This window comes from Micropterus dolomieu, linkage group LG12, assembly GCF_021292245.1.
Source record: "Micropterus dolomieu isolate WLL.071019.BEF.003 ecotype Adirondacks linkage group LG12, ASM2129224v1, whole genome shotgun sequence".
Taxonomy (NCBI): Eukaryota; Metazoa; Chordata; class Actinopteri; order Centrarchiformes; family Centrarchidae; genus Micropterus; species Micropterus dolomieu.
Genome location: NC_060161.1, coordinates 17920679 through 17938036, shown reverse-complemented (window position 1 = coordinate 17938036; position 17358 = coordinate 17920679). Strand labels below are relative to the sequence as shown.

The 17358-nt window shown below is 40.7% G+C and overlaps 1 protein-coding gene across 14 annotated transcripts in view; it reads left to right on the top strand.

The window, feature by feature from the left end:
* Positions 1–17347, top strand: part of LOC123981186 (multiple PDZ domain protein-like) — a 53020-nt gene extending 35673 nt beyond the window's left edge. For 5 of the 14 annotated variants that reach the window (XM_046065897.1, XM_046065898.1, XM_046065889.1 and 2 more), the window contains 21 exons: positions 712–777; positions 1068–1139; positions 1843–2026; positions 3089–3285; positions 3452–3543; positions 4349–4427; positions 4820–4888; positions 5921–6016; positions 6099–6173; positions 6383–6578; positions 6785–6930; positions 7709–7792; positions 8934–9127; positions 12548–12695; positions 12791–12877; positions 12978–13068; positions 13174–13337; positions 14130–14234; positions 14508–14602; positions 15651–15774; positions 15878–17347. In XM_046065897.1, the coding sequence (XP_045921853.1) occupies positions 712–777; positions 1068–1139; positions 1843–2026; positions 3089–3285; positions 3452–3543; positions 4349–4427; positions 4820–4888; positions 5921–6016; positions 6099–6173; positions 6383–6578; positions 6785–6930; positions 7709–7792; positions 8934–9127; positions 12548–12695; positions 12791–12877; positions 12978–13068; positions 13174–13337; positions 14130–14234; positions 14508–14602; positions 15651–15774; positions 15878–16024 (2511 nt within the window). In that variant the 3' untranslated portion in view covers positions 16025–17347. The remainder of the gene's footprint in view (positions 1–711; positions 778–1067; positions 1140–1842; positions 2027–3088; positions 3286–3451; positions 3544–4348; positions 4428–4819; positions 4889–5920; positions 6017–6098; positions 6174–6382; positions 6579–6784; positions 6931–7708; positions 7793–8933; positions 9128–12547; positions 12696–12790; positions 12878–12977; positions 13069–13173; positions 13338–14129; positions 14235–14507; positions 14603–15650; positions 15775–15877) is intronic. The other 9 variants (XM_046065887.1, XM_046065895.1, XM_046065892.1 and 6 more) reach the window with 6 other exon arrangements.
* Positions 17348–17358: the final 11 nt, after the last annotated feature.

Below are 17358 nucleotides of genomic sequence, written 5' to 3'. Positions count from 1 at the left end.
CTCTCCTCCTGTGCTTTGCCGCGCCCCTCTGTTGCACCAAACAAGAAGTAAAACCACAGTAGAGGCTTTTACCATAAGTGCATTTTATTTTTCTTCCAGCTTCGAAGGTCCAATTTTTCCCAATTATCCCTCAAACATTGTCCCAAGTGTCTCACTGCCAGTGTAAAGAAGACAACTTGATGCGACAGTCGGCACTCAACACAAATGCTATTATTTGAAGAACTATAAACTGCAATATCTTTTTTGAAAATGCCAGACTTTTTGGCGAAACCTTTAAAGCTCAATCACTGGGGATAAATGGTCAAGCTTGGATGGACATGTGGTGCTGGATAAGCTGTTTCACTCAACACATCAGTGTTTTGGCAAGGTTGCGCCTCTGTTTGTGTGTCTGTGTGCCTTAGTTTTTTTCAAGCTCCAAGTTAGCTAAAGACAAAAAGTGAATGTTTTTTTTGTATGTATTTAAGAAAAGTGGATTTTTTTTCATGAGTAACATTTATAAACAGATGGTCTTTCATGATACAGCATATGGTACATGAGACTGGTTTAGTCATTCAGAACACTTTGTATGAATGTATTCATATTTATGGGATGTCTCTGCATTACTCAGCAATAGGATACAGTATCTTTCACTTTCTGGTGACACTGAAGTGAATATTGCGAATTTGTTCTCTATTCGTGAGTGATTTACCTTCATGTCTGTCTTTCATGAAGCAGACATCAATAACAGACTCCAGTGCGGAGAGAGCAGAAGCTGTGAAAAGGGACAACAAGGACAAGGTTGGTGTTTCCAATTACCCTTCACTGACAACTTGTATCTAGTGTTTGGCATTTGTCGTTGTTTCACAGTCAACTTTGGGGAAGTGTTGCTCACTGCAAGAGGAACAAGGTTTGAAATATTAAGAATGTTTCAAATCAAATTCAATAAAAGCATTGGCACATTTTTAGAGTGAATGTGTACAGCTTTTCCCCATGAACTCGAGATATGTTGACACAACACTTACTGATGTAAGTATCTGTCAGAAATGTGTTGTTTTCTAAAGTTGTTGCCCTTTGTCTCCTCTCTGTAGGGGTGTGACAGTCACAGTAGACTTTTCCTCCACCTCTCCCCAACTAACCCTTTCACTCCTACCCCGTTTAAGGTTTGTGGGTCTCTGTGTTGCGCTTTCCCTTTTCTGTGTGTGCCTGTGCAGATGTCTTTAATGTGCACACTTGTACATGTCCTAACATCTCCTCCATCTGTTCGACATCCTTTGTGCATTTGTGTGAAATCAGAACATGTTTTGTCATTTTGTTTGTTGCTTCCATTTTTTAAAAACCCAACAGAATCAGTACCCAGTTTAATATTTGACAAAGGCAAATTTTAGATTTTTGGCTTGTTATCATGTTTGTAGACAGGTTTTGTATTTAAAAAGAACAATCAGTAAAGTGTGATTTGTTGCTGTTGGTTTTCAGGTAAGTATACATATGAATATTCGATTTAAGTAGTAATTTTATGATTTCATGAAGTAATTACATCAGTAATAATTAATTAATGTAACTGCAAGCATCATTTTATTATTATTTGATGTAGTTGATTGACCTAGTTCTGATTTGAGCCTCTTGCATCTATATGGAACCATATCATGTTTATTTCTCAGCCTAAAACTAACATAAACAAACAGATGAAGCCGGTAATGTAAACCAAGGCTTCTGTTGTTTACATCAACAGCTCCCGTGTGGCTTCAACTCTTTATAAACTTTACATCAAGTTGATTCAAAATTAAATGCAAAGATAAAACCTTCTCCTGTTCTCTTTAACTTTCACTAATAAACTATTTTCAAACTCCATCTGTGGCTTGACAGCCGGCGAAGCGTGAGGCTGCGAAGGCATCTCCCACCAGCGCTGTCCTCCTCCTGCCAGTGGTGCCCCATGTGGGAGAGACTGATACAGACACGCTGACAGAGATTCCTGGCAGACCTGCTGAGGCAGAGGAGGAGAAGGAGGAGGAGGAGGAGGAGGAGGAGGATGAGTTTGGATGCAGCTGGAGTGAGTTCACTTTTGTTTCTAAGGGTGCAATTATATGTTCTGTTTTGTTATATTTGTGTCATTGGTTTATTTAAGCATAAAGTGAAAAAGCTGAATTGTTTGTGTGAATGATACTTGCATTATATACCTCTGGAAGTTTCACATAACTTGAAACAATTAACGGAGACACATTATATTCCTTTACACTGTAAAATGCATTATCTCTCATTGCCACTAGAGGTCTCCCAAGTTTAATGTTTGTCTCACCTGCTCATAAATCCATCCAGATTCGGCAATAAAAAAACACTGATTCACATGCTTGAGGTGGTCATACCTCAGCAAAGCCTGAAGGACTCAATGTCCCAATTAAGCTATTAGCATCCTGCAGACGCTGTAATGTCAAGTGTAGGATGAACTCACCGGGTCACATTCAACTCAGACAAGCAGCATAAAGGACAGACTTCCAGCCTCCAAACACCTGGGACTGTGGCGAGTGTGTGTGTGTGTGTGTGTGTGTGTGTGTGTGTGTGTGTGTGTGTGTGTGTGTGTGTGTGTGTGTGTGTGTGTGTGTGTGTGTGTGTGTGTGTGTGTGTGTGTGTGTGTGTGTGTGCGCCCATCCTGCGGGGATAAGATTGATGAGGTTGGGCCCGGCGAGGTGAGTTGTGGAGATTAGTACAGGACTGATGGTTCAACAGTGGCAGGGAGCCCAGAACAACAGGAGCCCATTGCTCTGAACAGTGGCTATCTAACACACCAGAGACAGGAGAGGTGGAGAGAGAAAGAAGGGGAGGGGGGAGGTGCAGGAGGGAGAAGGGGAGGGATATCAGTAGAGACAAGATTGAGTCAAAGAGATAGAAGGTGAGACGAAAACAGAAAAAAAATCCAGCAGTCTGACATTTAAAACTTTCACCATTTACTTTTCGTGCCTGTGCATCTTAACGAATCCAAACACCCGCCCCCTTCTTTTGAGCAACACGACGTGAACTGATAGAGAGGCCCAGGCTCAAAGACGTATCTGGCACTATTCATCAGTATTGTCAGTTTACATCTGTCTGCCGTGATTCGCCCCTGTCTCTCTCTCAGAGAAAATAATCCAGCGCTATGGCAGCCTCCCAGGTGTTCTACACATGATTGAGCTGGAGAAAGGCAAGACAGGCCTGGGCCTCAGCTTGGCCGGGAACAGGGACCGCTCTCGCATGAGTGTGTTCGTGGTGGGAATAGACCCCAACGGGGCGGCCGGCAGGGACGGGCGCATGGTAGTGGGGGACGAGCTGCTGGAGGTAACGTGCACAGATTGCGGTTCTCAAAGTTGGCAGGATATTTGACTCCTTATATAATCTAGAATTAAAACATATTATATCATTGCTTTTGATGTCACTGTTTTGTATTACATATTTATTATTGGAGAAAAACTCAATTCTATTTTCTACTTTTTTTCCCTGTCAGATCAATGGGCAAGTCCTTTATGGCCACAGTCACCAGAATGCATCCTCCATAATCAAGAGCTCTCCATCTAAAGTCAAAATTGTCTTTGTCAGGTATAAAAAAAACACCTTTTCTATTAAAGCTTCTATGAACAAATTTCCATGGCAACAGGGGCTGCATTTCATTTTTCAGACAGTGCTAATAATGCAAACCTGACATGAGAAAGTTCAAGTCTGTTGTAATGCTATTCAAAACTCAATAGAGGGAGCCAGTGTAATTCAACAGAAGGGTGCATTTGAAGGTGAAGTATTATCATCCACATTCAGTTGAGAACAATAGATTCTTCCTCATGCACATATCAAAAAAGGAAAATAATTTGTAAGCTTAATCAACCACAGTTTTTCCATATTTGTCAAAAACTGTATTAAACATTTTTTAAAACCTTAAATCAAGGTGACTTGACTATGAAAACCGTGATTTACCCACCACTATAGCTGTATCCCAAATCCACACTACATACTAGTTCTAAGCAGGTTCTCTGTAAGTAATGTGGTAAATAGTATGCACACTAAAAAGCTGGATTTTAAGTGCACTGTTGATGTATGCTATTCTCCCACATAAAGGAAACAATGGTGAAAAAACTTCAGAGACACAAAATACAGATATAATAATTTTGGAAAATATTTTGCTCTCTCTTTGTTAGCTGACATAACAGCACAGAGTCGACCCTTGACCCCCCACCTCCGAACAATCTTTGCCAGGATCACACTACTTAACCTTCCACTTAACTTGCATCCCTTTCCTGACCCCCCCCCCTTTGAAAGAGACACTGTGAATCAGCACATGTAAATCACGGCTCCCCTATCAACAACGCAGAGGAGCCCAACGATTCACGTGACTTATGACTCTTTGGAACAGGAACACGGAGGCGCTGAACCAGATGGCTGTGGGACCAGTGAGAGAACACGAGGGAGACACAGAGGTGCCCCACACTGAGGTACGACTGTGCTCATGACCACGCACAGAACAACAGAACACACACATGCACAAGCGCCACAACAGACAAACATGCAGATGTAGGAGTGTGGACAAGCTATGAAACTCACACACAAACTGTTATTAGAACTTTTAGAAAAACGTCTATTTTTGCTCTGTTTCACGCTCCTAAATTGTTTTCATGTATGTTTGCTCATAAAATTTCTCTTTGTGTGGTCCTGGAGATCCCAGCCTCCAAAGCCTGTGTGTAACTCCCAAGATAACCAAAAACCACAAACAGTGGTGTAGACACACAAACACACTTAGTACTGTACTCCCACCAGCCAGCACACAGGCACACAAGTTTCGGTTATTTACTTCATACTGTACCAACTACTGCCTGTTTCTTCACAGCTAGAAACAACTGCAGCTAATGGCGATGCCGATACTTCCAGTTATGTGCATCACATCATAAAGCTGAAGGTGAGATACACAGTACACGTCACTCAAACACACAGGAATCTTGTTCTTTTGAAATGCCAAAATAAAGACTAATAGAGAGAAAGTCTTGGAAGCAATGCAATAACGAGGGAGGTGTGCACAAAAAAAAGTCAATGGGGTATGGCAGAGAAAGAGAGGGGGGAGAACACAGGAGCAGTCGAGTCTGACAAGCTGCCAGGAAGAGAAAAGACAGAACTTTGTCAAATAAAAGGGTGAATGTGTAAAACAATGAGTGAATGGGAGAAGAGCAGTTCCAATGGGACAAAGGTTCAGTTCACCCAAATAATAAAAAGAGGAACAGATTTCTTACCCCTTGCGGTGTTTACTTTCAAGCAATGCATATATTTTTTTGCCAAGCTTTTCAGATGTCAAGCATTGAAAAATATCAGATTTCAAAAACTCTGTTCACAGTGAAGTCTGTGGATTACTTTGAGTTTGAGCACCACCAATGAAATTCCATTGAGCTCAAACGTATTGCAGAGAACTCAGGGGTCTCACCAGGGGGATAACTCAAAATCTTACCAAATAAACTGAAAACAACTGCATGACTACAGGCAACAAGAGGTTATTTAGAAAATATGCCTTTTCTGATTCCGGTGAACTGACCCATTAAAAAGAAATAAGACAAAGCAAGTGAAAAAGGGAAGGAGAAACAGGGAATGCAACGCTGTTGGAAGTTATAGCACTTGGATGAGAGCCCCATCAAGGCGAATGGGAATGACAGTGTAAATGGGGCAGCATACGGGCAGCTCATTGATGTGAATACACAAACACAAAAGTCCTCTCTGCAAACAAGAGATCAGAAGTGGGAAGATATGAGGTGAAGCTGGGGCTAATTATCTTTGCTGTAGCTGGGGCAGCTCTAATATTTAGCACATGTTAAAGCTATGGAAACAAGATGCATGTGTCAGTCTGCATGCTTTTGCTCCACACAGTTGCCATGTTCATATGTTCTGTGCTAAATGGCATCATTTTAAACCTTATTTATGCACTAATGCTGTGGTTCTCCCACAGGAGGACGGAGGACTTGGCATCACCTTTGTGGAGGGGAACACTGAGAGTGGAGTTGAGATTCAGAGTATATCTGAGGTGAAAGGACATACGGGCAAAGTATGTGTTACAGTCTGCAGCTAATGGTTCATGGACCTTATAAAATGGATTTCTAATCAAAAGTGTGATCTTCTCCATGCAGGAGGGCTGCATGAAACCAGGGGACAAACTTTTAGCTGTGAATGGGGAATCAGTGCTAGGCTACACTGTGGAAAAGGTACCGTCATTGGAAATAAAGTGTAATCAAAGTATTGTGTTTCCTTTAAAAGCAAGGCTTTGCCTAATAACGTTCAAATGCAAACACCATTATTTGCAATATCTCAGATGATCTGAGAATGTTTTCATCATAATTGACGTGTTGTTTTCTTAAGAATAATTTAGAAAATGTAAAGATTGAGTCTGATTAGTAATTCTGCTGTGTTTTAGGTCAATTCTCTACTGAGAAAAACCAAAGGCCCAGTGAAGCTAACCTTCTCTACAAATGAGACCTTCCCCTCCTTCTCCTCTCCCCAGTCAACCTGCCAGGACAGGAGTTGCTCGGATGACGTCCTTGCCAGCCTACCCAGCATTGCTAGTGCTGCCACGACAACCCTGAGTCAAACAGAGACGGAAGCAGTAACTAGTGAGTCTTCTTACAATGACAAGATTTTCTTTACTAGCTTTTAATATCTAAAGATTGATGTAAGTTTGTAAGTTTTTCTTATTTAGGATGAAAAATAATGGCTCAATGGACTTACTTAATCAGACAACTAACCCCATTCCCTGCTTACAAGATAAATAGATTTTTTTGTACAGTATATCTAACATCCTTTGCTTCCACTATTTTAGGTCAGAGTCGCTCATCCACCCCTTCCACTCTGGCCTGTGACCCGGCGACCTGTCCCATCATCCCTGGCTGTGAGACCACCATCAACATCTCCAAGGGCCGCACAGGCCTGGGCCTTAGCATCGTGGGAGGCTGTGACACCCTGCTGGTAAGAAACCAAAATATGAATTCCAGTCTGCTAATGAGGCTGTATCAGTTTACCAAAGAGCTATTCAGATAAGTGAGGAACCATTACTAGTGGATATTCACACAAAACATTCTTGAAGTATGACACGGCTTTCTAAAAGGAATAATTGATTTAACAACTCAAATGCATTACGTTTTTGCACTTTTTACAATCTGCAATGCTTTTGTTGGAATGTCCTGTACATTTGTAAGATATAACTGTACTTTTAAGTGCAGTTACCACCCACTTAGAATTACCTGGGTTGTGGTACAACCCAGGTTCAAAATAGCTGTGGCGGCTGAAGAATGTAGGAAATGATGTTGTCACAGCCTTCCTCCTCCTCCTCCTGCCCCTGCCGTCCTCTCCTCAGCCCATCTATTCTGTCTGCTCAGTCAGGCTTGGGGGAGCAGCTCTTTGTCTGGCCTCGGCCGCAGCAGACAATATCCAGCCCAGGAATGTAACCTCTGAACCCCAAATGACACGCACACTGGAACGCTGAGAAAACATACTAGAAGTCAGGAACACACAGACACAAATTAATGTCTGCCTGCAGTCAAATGCAAAAAAACACACTTACACATCATTTTAAAACCATTCTCTCCTCCAACATGGTACATCACCATTTTTGTTTTGTTTTTTACTATCCTGTATCCTCCAAATCAATATTTACTGTTCTTACTTCATGTCCCACAGTTCCTGTTCACCGTCTTGCCCTATTATGTACTTATTTGCGCTCTTTTTTTTCTTTCTATCACACCAGGGGGCCATCATTATCCATGAGGTTTATGAAGAAGGAGCAGCCGCGAAAGATGGCCGGCTTTGGGCAGGGGACCAAATCCTAGAGGTGCAGTATAATGAGCATCACACATGACCTAGATAAAAAGAGGCCGACTGAGACGTGGCTGCCTGCGGAGTTTTAACACGAAAGCTTGGGTTTCCAATTTTCCAAGTCAGGGATCAAATAGTTTGACACTACAAAAGTGTGTGATAAATTAGTTTATATGCATCTCAAATATAAATCTTATCATTATCTAGACTGAAGTGAGTAAACAGTCAGGGGGAAAGTAACCACCGGTATAAATCCTGTATGCATTATGTTGAGAAACAAGTTAAGTGTCCCAGCTCAACTTGGATTTGCCCTGCGTTTGACCTCATGCTTTGTCTCAGAAGGAGGGCAGGGGTGGAGCTCAGGAGTTTAGTTGTGGCAGCTCAATCAGTGGACCTGAATTGAAAGACACACATTCATGCACACACACACACACACACACACACACAGTCCTTATGACTTAATTGCCCTCTGCAATTCATTTCTGTCCCCGAGCCAAGCCGTTGTGTTTAGAAAAGAGGGTCAGAGAGGAGACATAAAAAGAGCATTTTCCCACTCCACCGCAATGCCATTAGCTGGGGAAAATCCTTAGCATGTCCATAGCAAAAGATGATGCCCCCCCCCTTTTAATGTGGGAAAAAAAAACTTAAACTGACCACTTGAGCTTCTCACAGACTTTTGTGGGAAGGCTGCTTTCCTTTAGTAAAATCCAAGTGTTGAAACACCAGCCTGTGTTTTTTATATTATGATCCAGTGTTCAGATATCTCAGCAGTTTAGTTTCTGAAGAAGAAATGTGACCTTGGTGGTTAAAGGAAAATTCCGTTTACACATTAAATCAGGCTTTTTATAGTCTTCCCTTGCATTCACTTTATATCAGGAATAAAATAACGGGGCTGTGCTACATTGCAGAATGCCCCAAAAATGGAAATTTACCCAAACGTTGTTGTATTTTTGAATTTAAAATGAAAGTGCGGTGCATGTTTGTATTAATAAGTATTATTTTGAAGACATTGGGAGTGTTGAAACTGGCACTTTCTTTGCTGTAACAGAGTAGGCTTCTGTTTGCCGGTTGCTCTTATAAAAAGAGGCCAGTGGTCGCTGAGGTAACCCCACGTTGCTGGAGCACACTAATACTAACCTCCTATTCTCTTGTCACAGGTGAACGGTATCGACCTGCGTGAAGCCAGTCATGATGAAGCCATCAATGTGTTGCGGCAGACCCCGCAGAGAGTCCAGTTGACGGTCTACAGGGATGAGGCCCAGTACAAAGAGGAAGACCTGTGGGACTCGTTTACTGTAGAGCTGCACAAGAAGCCTGGCCAGGGCCTGGGCCTGAGCATTGTAGGGAGGAGGTGAGAGAGGAGTATTATGAGCACTACAGCTTAGTGCCTAGTATTTATTACAATGCTAAACAACACTTTACATAGAAAGATAGTTGGAAGGGGGATTTTCCATTAAAAAGCCGAGAGTAAACTTCGCAAGTTGCTTTTTGGGATCACAAAAAGAGTTAGCATGTTAGGAATCTTGATAACCTTTAGTATACAAGTATAAGTAAAAATAACTAGGGACCGACCGATATGTTTTTTTCCTGGTCGATGCCGATTATCTGTAAGCAATTAGCCCGATGACCGATATTTGGAACCGATATACATACAAACCGATATACATACAAATCTTGGTGTCAAAATTTAGAATAACAAATACCAAAATTAAACTTCATTATCATGTTTAATCTTTATAAATTGTAAATTATATTAATTAGAGATCCATCCCAGAGATAGACTTGTAAACTATGAGTGATAAATTATCATAAACTCTTAATCGGCTGCCAGTTTTATTGTATTTATTTTATATTATTAGGATTTTATTGATACATTTGATACTATTTATTTGTTCTGTTCTTTATCTATACTCTTATTGGTTTTTCATTACTAAATAATTGCCTTTAAAAACATTTTATTTAAAAATCGAATTTAATATTTTATTATAACTAACTGTTTTCAGATAAGCAACAAAAGTTTACAGCAGCAAAGTCACTTTAAAAAAATCAGTATCTCAGTGGAAACAAATATAACTTGAAAAATAAACTATATTCTTGACATCAAAATAGGGCAGACATCAGTCACAATCAGCCGTTCCTCCTCCTCGTCCCTCGGCTGCTGCTGTTAGAGAGGCTGCTGCTGGTTTTTCTCAACAAGCAGCTGAGTTTAGAAGGATTTGCTAAATTTTAATGTACGTAGCATCTCGGCTAAACAGACTACAGACAGAGAAACAAACTAGCTATTAGCCGAGCTAGCACATGTGCTTGTGTAAAACCCAAACAGCTGCGGTGGATGAGACAGAGCAGATTAAAATATCGCTGCACGTTCCTGCTTGTTGTACTGATGCAGTATCAGCCTTTTACTAGTACTAGTATTGCTGGGATTTCTGCACTGACTTACAGTGGCGGGCGTAGTCAGGATAAACTTCTGTGATCTTCGCTCACTTCGGCCCTTGTGTATGAGCGTAGGGGAGGGGCTGCAGTATGCTCATTCAGATGGCTGCTTCCACACAATAGTCAGTGTTGATAGGCTATTACTCGTGACTTGTAACCAATCAGCTAGTACTGTGGGCAGGACATTGCTCCAGTAATTATATCGGCTATCTGTTTTTAAAATGACCGATGCAGATTATTATAAAAATGCTGAATATCGGCCATGATAATCTGCCAGGCTAATTATTGGTCGACCCCTAAAAATAGCTAAAAAAGAAATGCTGAAGTATTAAAATGCTGATATTTTTTTATATTCATTTTATTGTATTTGACTTGTCTCTTGAGATAAAAAAGTCAAATGAACAAATCTGTGAACACTGACATACATAGGGTCTTATTCATCGTTTTTAGTCATTGTTATCACAGTTACTGTCTGTAGTGGTTGTTTGTTTATTATTATATATGGCTAGAAGTCCTGTATACACTCCATTTGTTGCATTTTATTTAAATGTAGCAATGCCTACATGTATCGTGCCTGTCAAATAAATGTATACATTTATAAATAATAAAAAAAGGGTGGTAAGTAGATATAGATTGGTATTGGTAATATAATGGACACACATATATTCTAATTATAAATGTAAGAGTCAGCATAGTTTGACAGTAACTGTATGACTTTTCTTTTTTAATGCAGATCTCGGGAACAGAGGTAATCATTATTAAAAGAACTGTGTGTGTAGAGTGTAGACAGTTAGAGAAATAGAGATCTTACACATACACACACACACACACCAAAAAAGATAGACTCAGCTTTTAGATTTGTCCACTAGCGAAACCATACATAGTTCAGACCATATGTGATGCCACCTTGTATTTGTTTTACCGCCTCAGCATAACTGGTCTAAGTTCAAATGTTAAGGTGTTATATTTGGCATTTACATTGTATTCAGGAAAATTCTGACTTTCATGCACAACCTGTCTGTGAGGTGACGTCATTTCAGACTAACCCTAATGAGGACATACAAAGCTTCTAATTAGCCATCTGATCATCAGTGGCTGTAAACAGTAGTTTGCTGAATCTGGGAATGTTGCTGCTTTTGTTCCCATTAGAGCCATAGTGGGGGACGTTTTACAAAAGGATGCGAGCTGGCAAACTGTAGACCGTCTTAGACGTAAAGTCAACTCGAGCGTCGATTCTTGCAATAGCATTTATGGGTTAACGGCTCGTGTGGGAAAAGGCCTGCTGGTGAGGTGATTGATCTCACCTCTGCGATAACTCAAATGGAGAAACCATGCATCCTATGATTATGTGTATGTTCATATACCTTTGCATTTGTCCAAGTGTATAAATGTTTGTGCCTAAAAAAAAAAAAGAAAGTTTTCTTTTAATGTAGTTGTAAATCTTTGCCTCTGTCACGGAGGTTTTGCTACACAAGCAGAAAAAACAACAAAAAAATGCTCAATAAGATGGAAAAGGCAGCAACACAAGAGACAGCCTAAAACCCTTGGCTAAAGTGGAAAGTGCAAGCTAGCAGTTAGTGGTGAGGAGTTGTGACAGCCAAGTATCTCTGGCACTGGGGACCGAGTGGGATCGAGTTGCCTCGCTTCACAGCTTCTGCTCGTGTTAGTTTTATCTACGTGGAGACTGGCACTTAAGATATGCAAAAGAGATGTGCTTTTGGAAAAGAGGAGCTTGGATTTGGGATTACCGCTCGCTGCTTTTTTTTTTGGCAGACAATAGAGCCTCAAATTGTGGTGAAAGCGGTAAGATGGGACAAGCAAGTGGCAAACGTTTGTGTAGGTGTAGACACCTGTGAATCAAGCAAACAAGCCCCCAGAAAATGTAACTTACAAGAGGAAATGAAATAACGGTTAGTTAAAAACCCTGTAATGTCATATGAAATAAGTCAGTATTGTGCCGCCATTAAAGGAAGTATTCTAAATAATCACTCCCTTTTTGTGCCTGACTGCAACATGTTCACCGTGAGGATATGCAGGATTCAAGATGGAAAACACATTTATAGTCGCAGTTGGGGGGTGAACACACTCTTTGCTATTAAATATTCCATTTTACCAGCTGTTTGTCTGCTACTTGCCAAGGAGCACAAGCCACGTTTGCGCAGAGGTTCATTGGAAAAATGTGAAACTGAAGGATCAATAGCGTACCATCGATTACACAGAAGTCAGCAGAATAATAGGATTAAATGACTAGTAGAGTAAAATGGCTCTTGCCAAAATAAAGACACACACAGTACTACATGTTACAGTATTTCACCGCAATGTCTCCTTTCCTACCCAGGAATGACTCAGGAGTGTTTGTGTCCGATATTGTGAAAGGAGGTTTGGTGGACACCGACGGCCAACTGATGCAGGGCGACCAGATCCTGTCAGTCAACGGCGAGGATGTCAGGTCGACCACTCAGGAGGCCATGGCTGCACTACTCAAGGTACATCTATCACGTTGGCCCTCAGAAGGAAGCATAGATAGTGAATGACCCATCTGCTTTAAACTGTGTAAAAAAGTATGAGCCTTGTGTTGCAGTGCTGTGTGGGGCCTATAAAAATGGAAGTGGGGAGGTTTAAGGCAGGCCCGTTCCACTCTGAACGCAGGCTGTCTCAAAGTAGTCAGGTACTGTACAACTCTTTACTGATGAATAGAAATCACCCTTATGTAGTCCGTGAGCACAGTGAAAGAAAGGAAGCAAGAGCGCCGAATGTCTTTGTTTCAGGTGAGTGAAACAGGCAGCTCCAAGGTGGCCTCTCAGTCATGTTCAGACTATGGAAATCTCCCTGATGACCCTGACAAACTAAGTCTGGATTGTAAGTATCCTCAGAGCTGATATTAATTCATGAAGCTTATGAGTTAGGCAGCCATAGGGAAAATGTAAATTGTGTACAAGACATCCTATGTTCGCTTCCTTACAGCTGCGGAGCATCAGGACACCAGAACAGTCGAGTTCACTAAAGGTCCCAATGATTCTCTGGGTATCAGCATAGCAGGCGGCGTGGGCAGCCCTCTGGGTGATATACCCATCTTTATCGCCATGATGAATCCCGTCGGCGTGGCTGCTCAGACCCAGAAGCTCAAGGTACAAGATTTACACTTCGCTCTCAGTAACCTTTTATCTGGCTTCCAGAGCAATACTACACTAAGCATACTACTGCATACCAGTAATTCTTGTGTGGGATTTAATGTGAATCTCAGTTATTTACAGCAGTGTCATTCCTACTCACTTTACACAGTTTGTGAATGTTAAATCCTCCCAAAGGTCAAGAGCCTGCAGCCTTTAGCAGTGACCTTCGTTAAATGACAGAGAAGTGACAATTGTATCTCTGTGTGACGCAGGCTGGAGGAGGACAACAGCCATTGCTAACACGGATAATAAATCTCCCACTCCTGCATTCATATCATTAAGCCTACAGAAGGGGCTTATTGAAATGAATAGGGGCAAATTTTGAATAGTGCATTCATAATGCTTTATCTTTTCAGCTGGAATGAGAGATGAAAACGCTACATAATGAAATTACTCAGCTGTACGTAAGCATAGTTTTGCTTTTGTATGGTGCAGTGAAAAACATTTTCAAATGGTATTAGCCAGCGTCTCATATCCTGTTATAATGCAGAGTTCTTCAGACTTTGTGAAGTAACATTGATATCATATACATCACATAACAGCACATCTGCATACAGATTTTTACTGTAATAAAACTTTTGAGAGTGTTCATTTTTTAAAATAGGTAATAGAGACAATTTTTGTTACGTTTTCATTGTTGTTACTGTTCCAATCCTCACACGGATGTATTGCAAGCATGGAGCTAAATAGAGATGTGCAAAGAAACCAGGAGTCCTTTTAAATTGTGCTAAATTCTCACTTTTACAGATTGGGGACCGAATTGTCAGTATCTGTGGAACCTCTGCTGAAGGCATGAGCCACTCCCAGGCTGTCACTCTGCTAAAGAACGCCACGGGCACAATACAGCTGCAGGTCAAAAAAAGCACACACAAACATACACGTGGTCACTCACCCTTTCTGTTCTTTTTAGATAATCCTGCAGACAGTTGAACACCATTCTTTACTTTATCTGTGTACAAAGTTTTCACCTGAAAAGAACAGCTGCCAGCTGCAGACTTTGAAGTACCATAAAACTTGTTTCCCCTCATCCTGCACTACCACCATGCTTGTCAGTCTTTATCTTGCAAGTCTACCGTGCCATAAAAATGTGTGGTTGTACGTGTGTATTTTCATGCACTGCGCTAGGTGGTAGCGGGCGGTGACACCACTGTGACGGGTCCCCCACAGGAGCAGGCAGCCGGAGGTCTTACACCCAGCTGTATCTTCCAGGATGACCTCGGGTATGAACTGGTTATTTTAACATTTTTTGATGTGTTGTAACATCTATCGTACCCTTATAATATCAGTCTATCTAAAGGACTGAATGGAAATTATTAGCGTCGGTCATAAAAGGGGAGAGTTATGTGTTTGTTTGTTGTCTTTCGTTTGGCTGAAGGGGATGTAGTCTAAAGTTTTTGGTGAGCAGCAGAGGCTTTTTCACTGACCACTGTCAGTCAATGACAATGGTAATAACTGTTCAGAGTGGCTGGAATATGCAGTAAACAGGACTCACTTTTCAATGTTCGCCATCATTTTTAATGTGCTTTTAAGTTGTTTTTTTTCTACATCAAGGGGAAGATCCCTGACTATTTTTAAAGGAGACCTATTATGCTTTTCCTTATTTTATATCTATAAATAGAAATATATACATATATATATATATATATATATATATATATATATATATATATATATATATATATATATATATATATATATATATATATATATATATATGTACACATATCTTATCTACAATGTTGGATGTTCATGTTAAACATGGCCAAAGCTTAAAATAACGAGGTTAAAGTATTTAAAAGAAACCTCTGTGAGCAAAAACCTCAGATTTCCTTCAGTTCTGAATGCTCTGTTTTGAACAGCTTTTTCTACCAAAGGCTCCGTTCTACGACATAGACAGAGCCGGTATTCCACATGGGTCATTTGCTTTGCAAAGCAACAGCACAGCAACGGCAACAACAGCCTGGTAACATGCTTCAGGTCTTGGCCAATGATAAGACAGTGGGCTTTGAGGCGGGGGCCTTAAAGAGACAGGAGCATCTACAGCTTGTTCCAGACAGAGGCTAAAATTAAGGCCTACATGAAGAGCCTGTATAAGACAGTAATTTTTATTTTGAATCATGAAAAGCTGCCATACAGGAGTCACAGAACTACAATATAGGGCTGGAAAAGCAGTGTAATAGGTCTCCTTTAATACTGGTCAGGGAAATTGAACCATGAGGTTTAGCCCCCCTCCACACTCCAATAATTTCCACACACTGTCTCCATCAGCCCACCTCAGTATAAGACCATCACTCTTGGAAGAGGACCAGACGGACTGGGTTTCAGTATAGTCGGAGGGTATGGCAGCCCCCATGGAGATTTGCCGATCTATGTTAAAACAGTGTTTGGAAAGGTAAATGGCAAATTTACTCCAGATCTCCATTTTATGTTTACAAAATAGACAAATTGTGCGTTATTAATGAAAACTCCATTTGCGTGCATGTGTGTGCCCGTAGGGAGCAGCGGCCGAGGACGGCCGTCTGAAGAGAGGAGACCAGATAATGGCCGTTAACGGGCAGAGTCTGGAGGGTGTCACACATGAAGAAGCTGTCGGCATCCTGAAAAGGACCAAAGGAACTGTCACACTCACTGTGCTATCATAAACGTGCATATGCAAACACTCACAATCACACACATTATCTTCACTACATACACCCAAAATTAATCCACATCTATAAAGATATAGAGACTATCAATAGGATAACTCAAACCAGCAACATTTCACACCTACAAGATTGTGCTAACATCACCAGATGTTCACCTGTGAAAATATGCACACTGAAATATGAACAGCCATACAGATGATCATGAAGCTTATTCCTGAATCTAGCGTTGAACACTGTGATCCACGTAAGCCTACTGCAGCTCCACATACGTATCGCTCCAAAAATAGTATGCAAAGTAGATACAAATAACCGTTTTAATTAGTTGTTACATGAATGTCAAAGAGGTTGTAAATAGTATTAGAAACAGAGGTCAACTCATCGTTTCATTCCATGGCTCTGGTATGAAGTATTCACTGGAAATTGCGGCTCAAGTATTTTGCTGTTTCCTGTATTGAAATGAATGGATTGTGAGATCAGTGTTTTACAGCTGAAAGCATCCCAAATCAACAACTTCTACAGTGAAAAAAACTATTTTTACAGTCTGGGGTCTACTGATAGCAGCGACCTCCTACTAAATTCAGAACATAAAACAGCAAGAAAATGCCCTCGAAGCATTATTCCAGATTAGCAGGATCTACCTAATGGCTATATTAGCTGATAATAACATTATTTGTCTTTTATATTGCACTGCTATGGGCAATTCATCATCCCAATTTTCCTGAAAGGCTGATGCTGCTATAACTGGTGTAAGTCACTGTAGGAGTCTGATATTGTAAATACACAGTGTGTTAACACTTCCCTGAAGGGAAATATGTGTCTTGGTCCTTACACTAAGAAGGTTTGAGTGTATACGGTTGTGTGTGTGTGTGTGTGTGTGTGTGTGTTTGTGTGTGTGTGTGTGTGTGTGTGTGTGCGTGAGACCTAGAATGTAGTGCTGCTAAAGCTGAGGTATTATGGTATGGTATTATGTCACAGTATTTGGATATATAAAAAAGTATTAATTTGTGTACACTTCATGAAAGTGCACAGAAAAGTAAATGACCTGCTATTTTGGTTGGAATGGATGAGCTGGTTCTTCCTAATTTGAACTGGTCAAATGATTATATAATGGACCTGAGCTAATTTTGACCTTATTATTTACCCAAAACAAAGTCATGTAGTGTGTCATTTTTGAAATCATTAGGGCATATGTTGTGTGGTCTAGTTTCAGAGAAAGTTGTCAGTTCTCTCTTATCACCTTAAATAGGTGATAGTACTAGTACTGTTAATGTAACAGTATTTATTCACACTGAATTAAATAAAAGTGACCTTTGGATTCAATCAATGTGCTC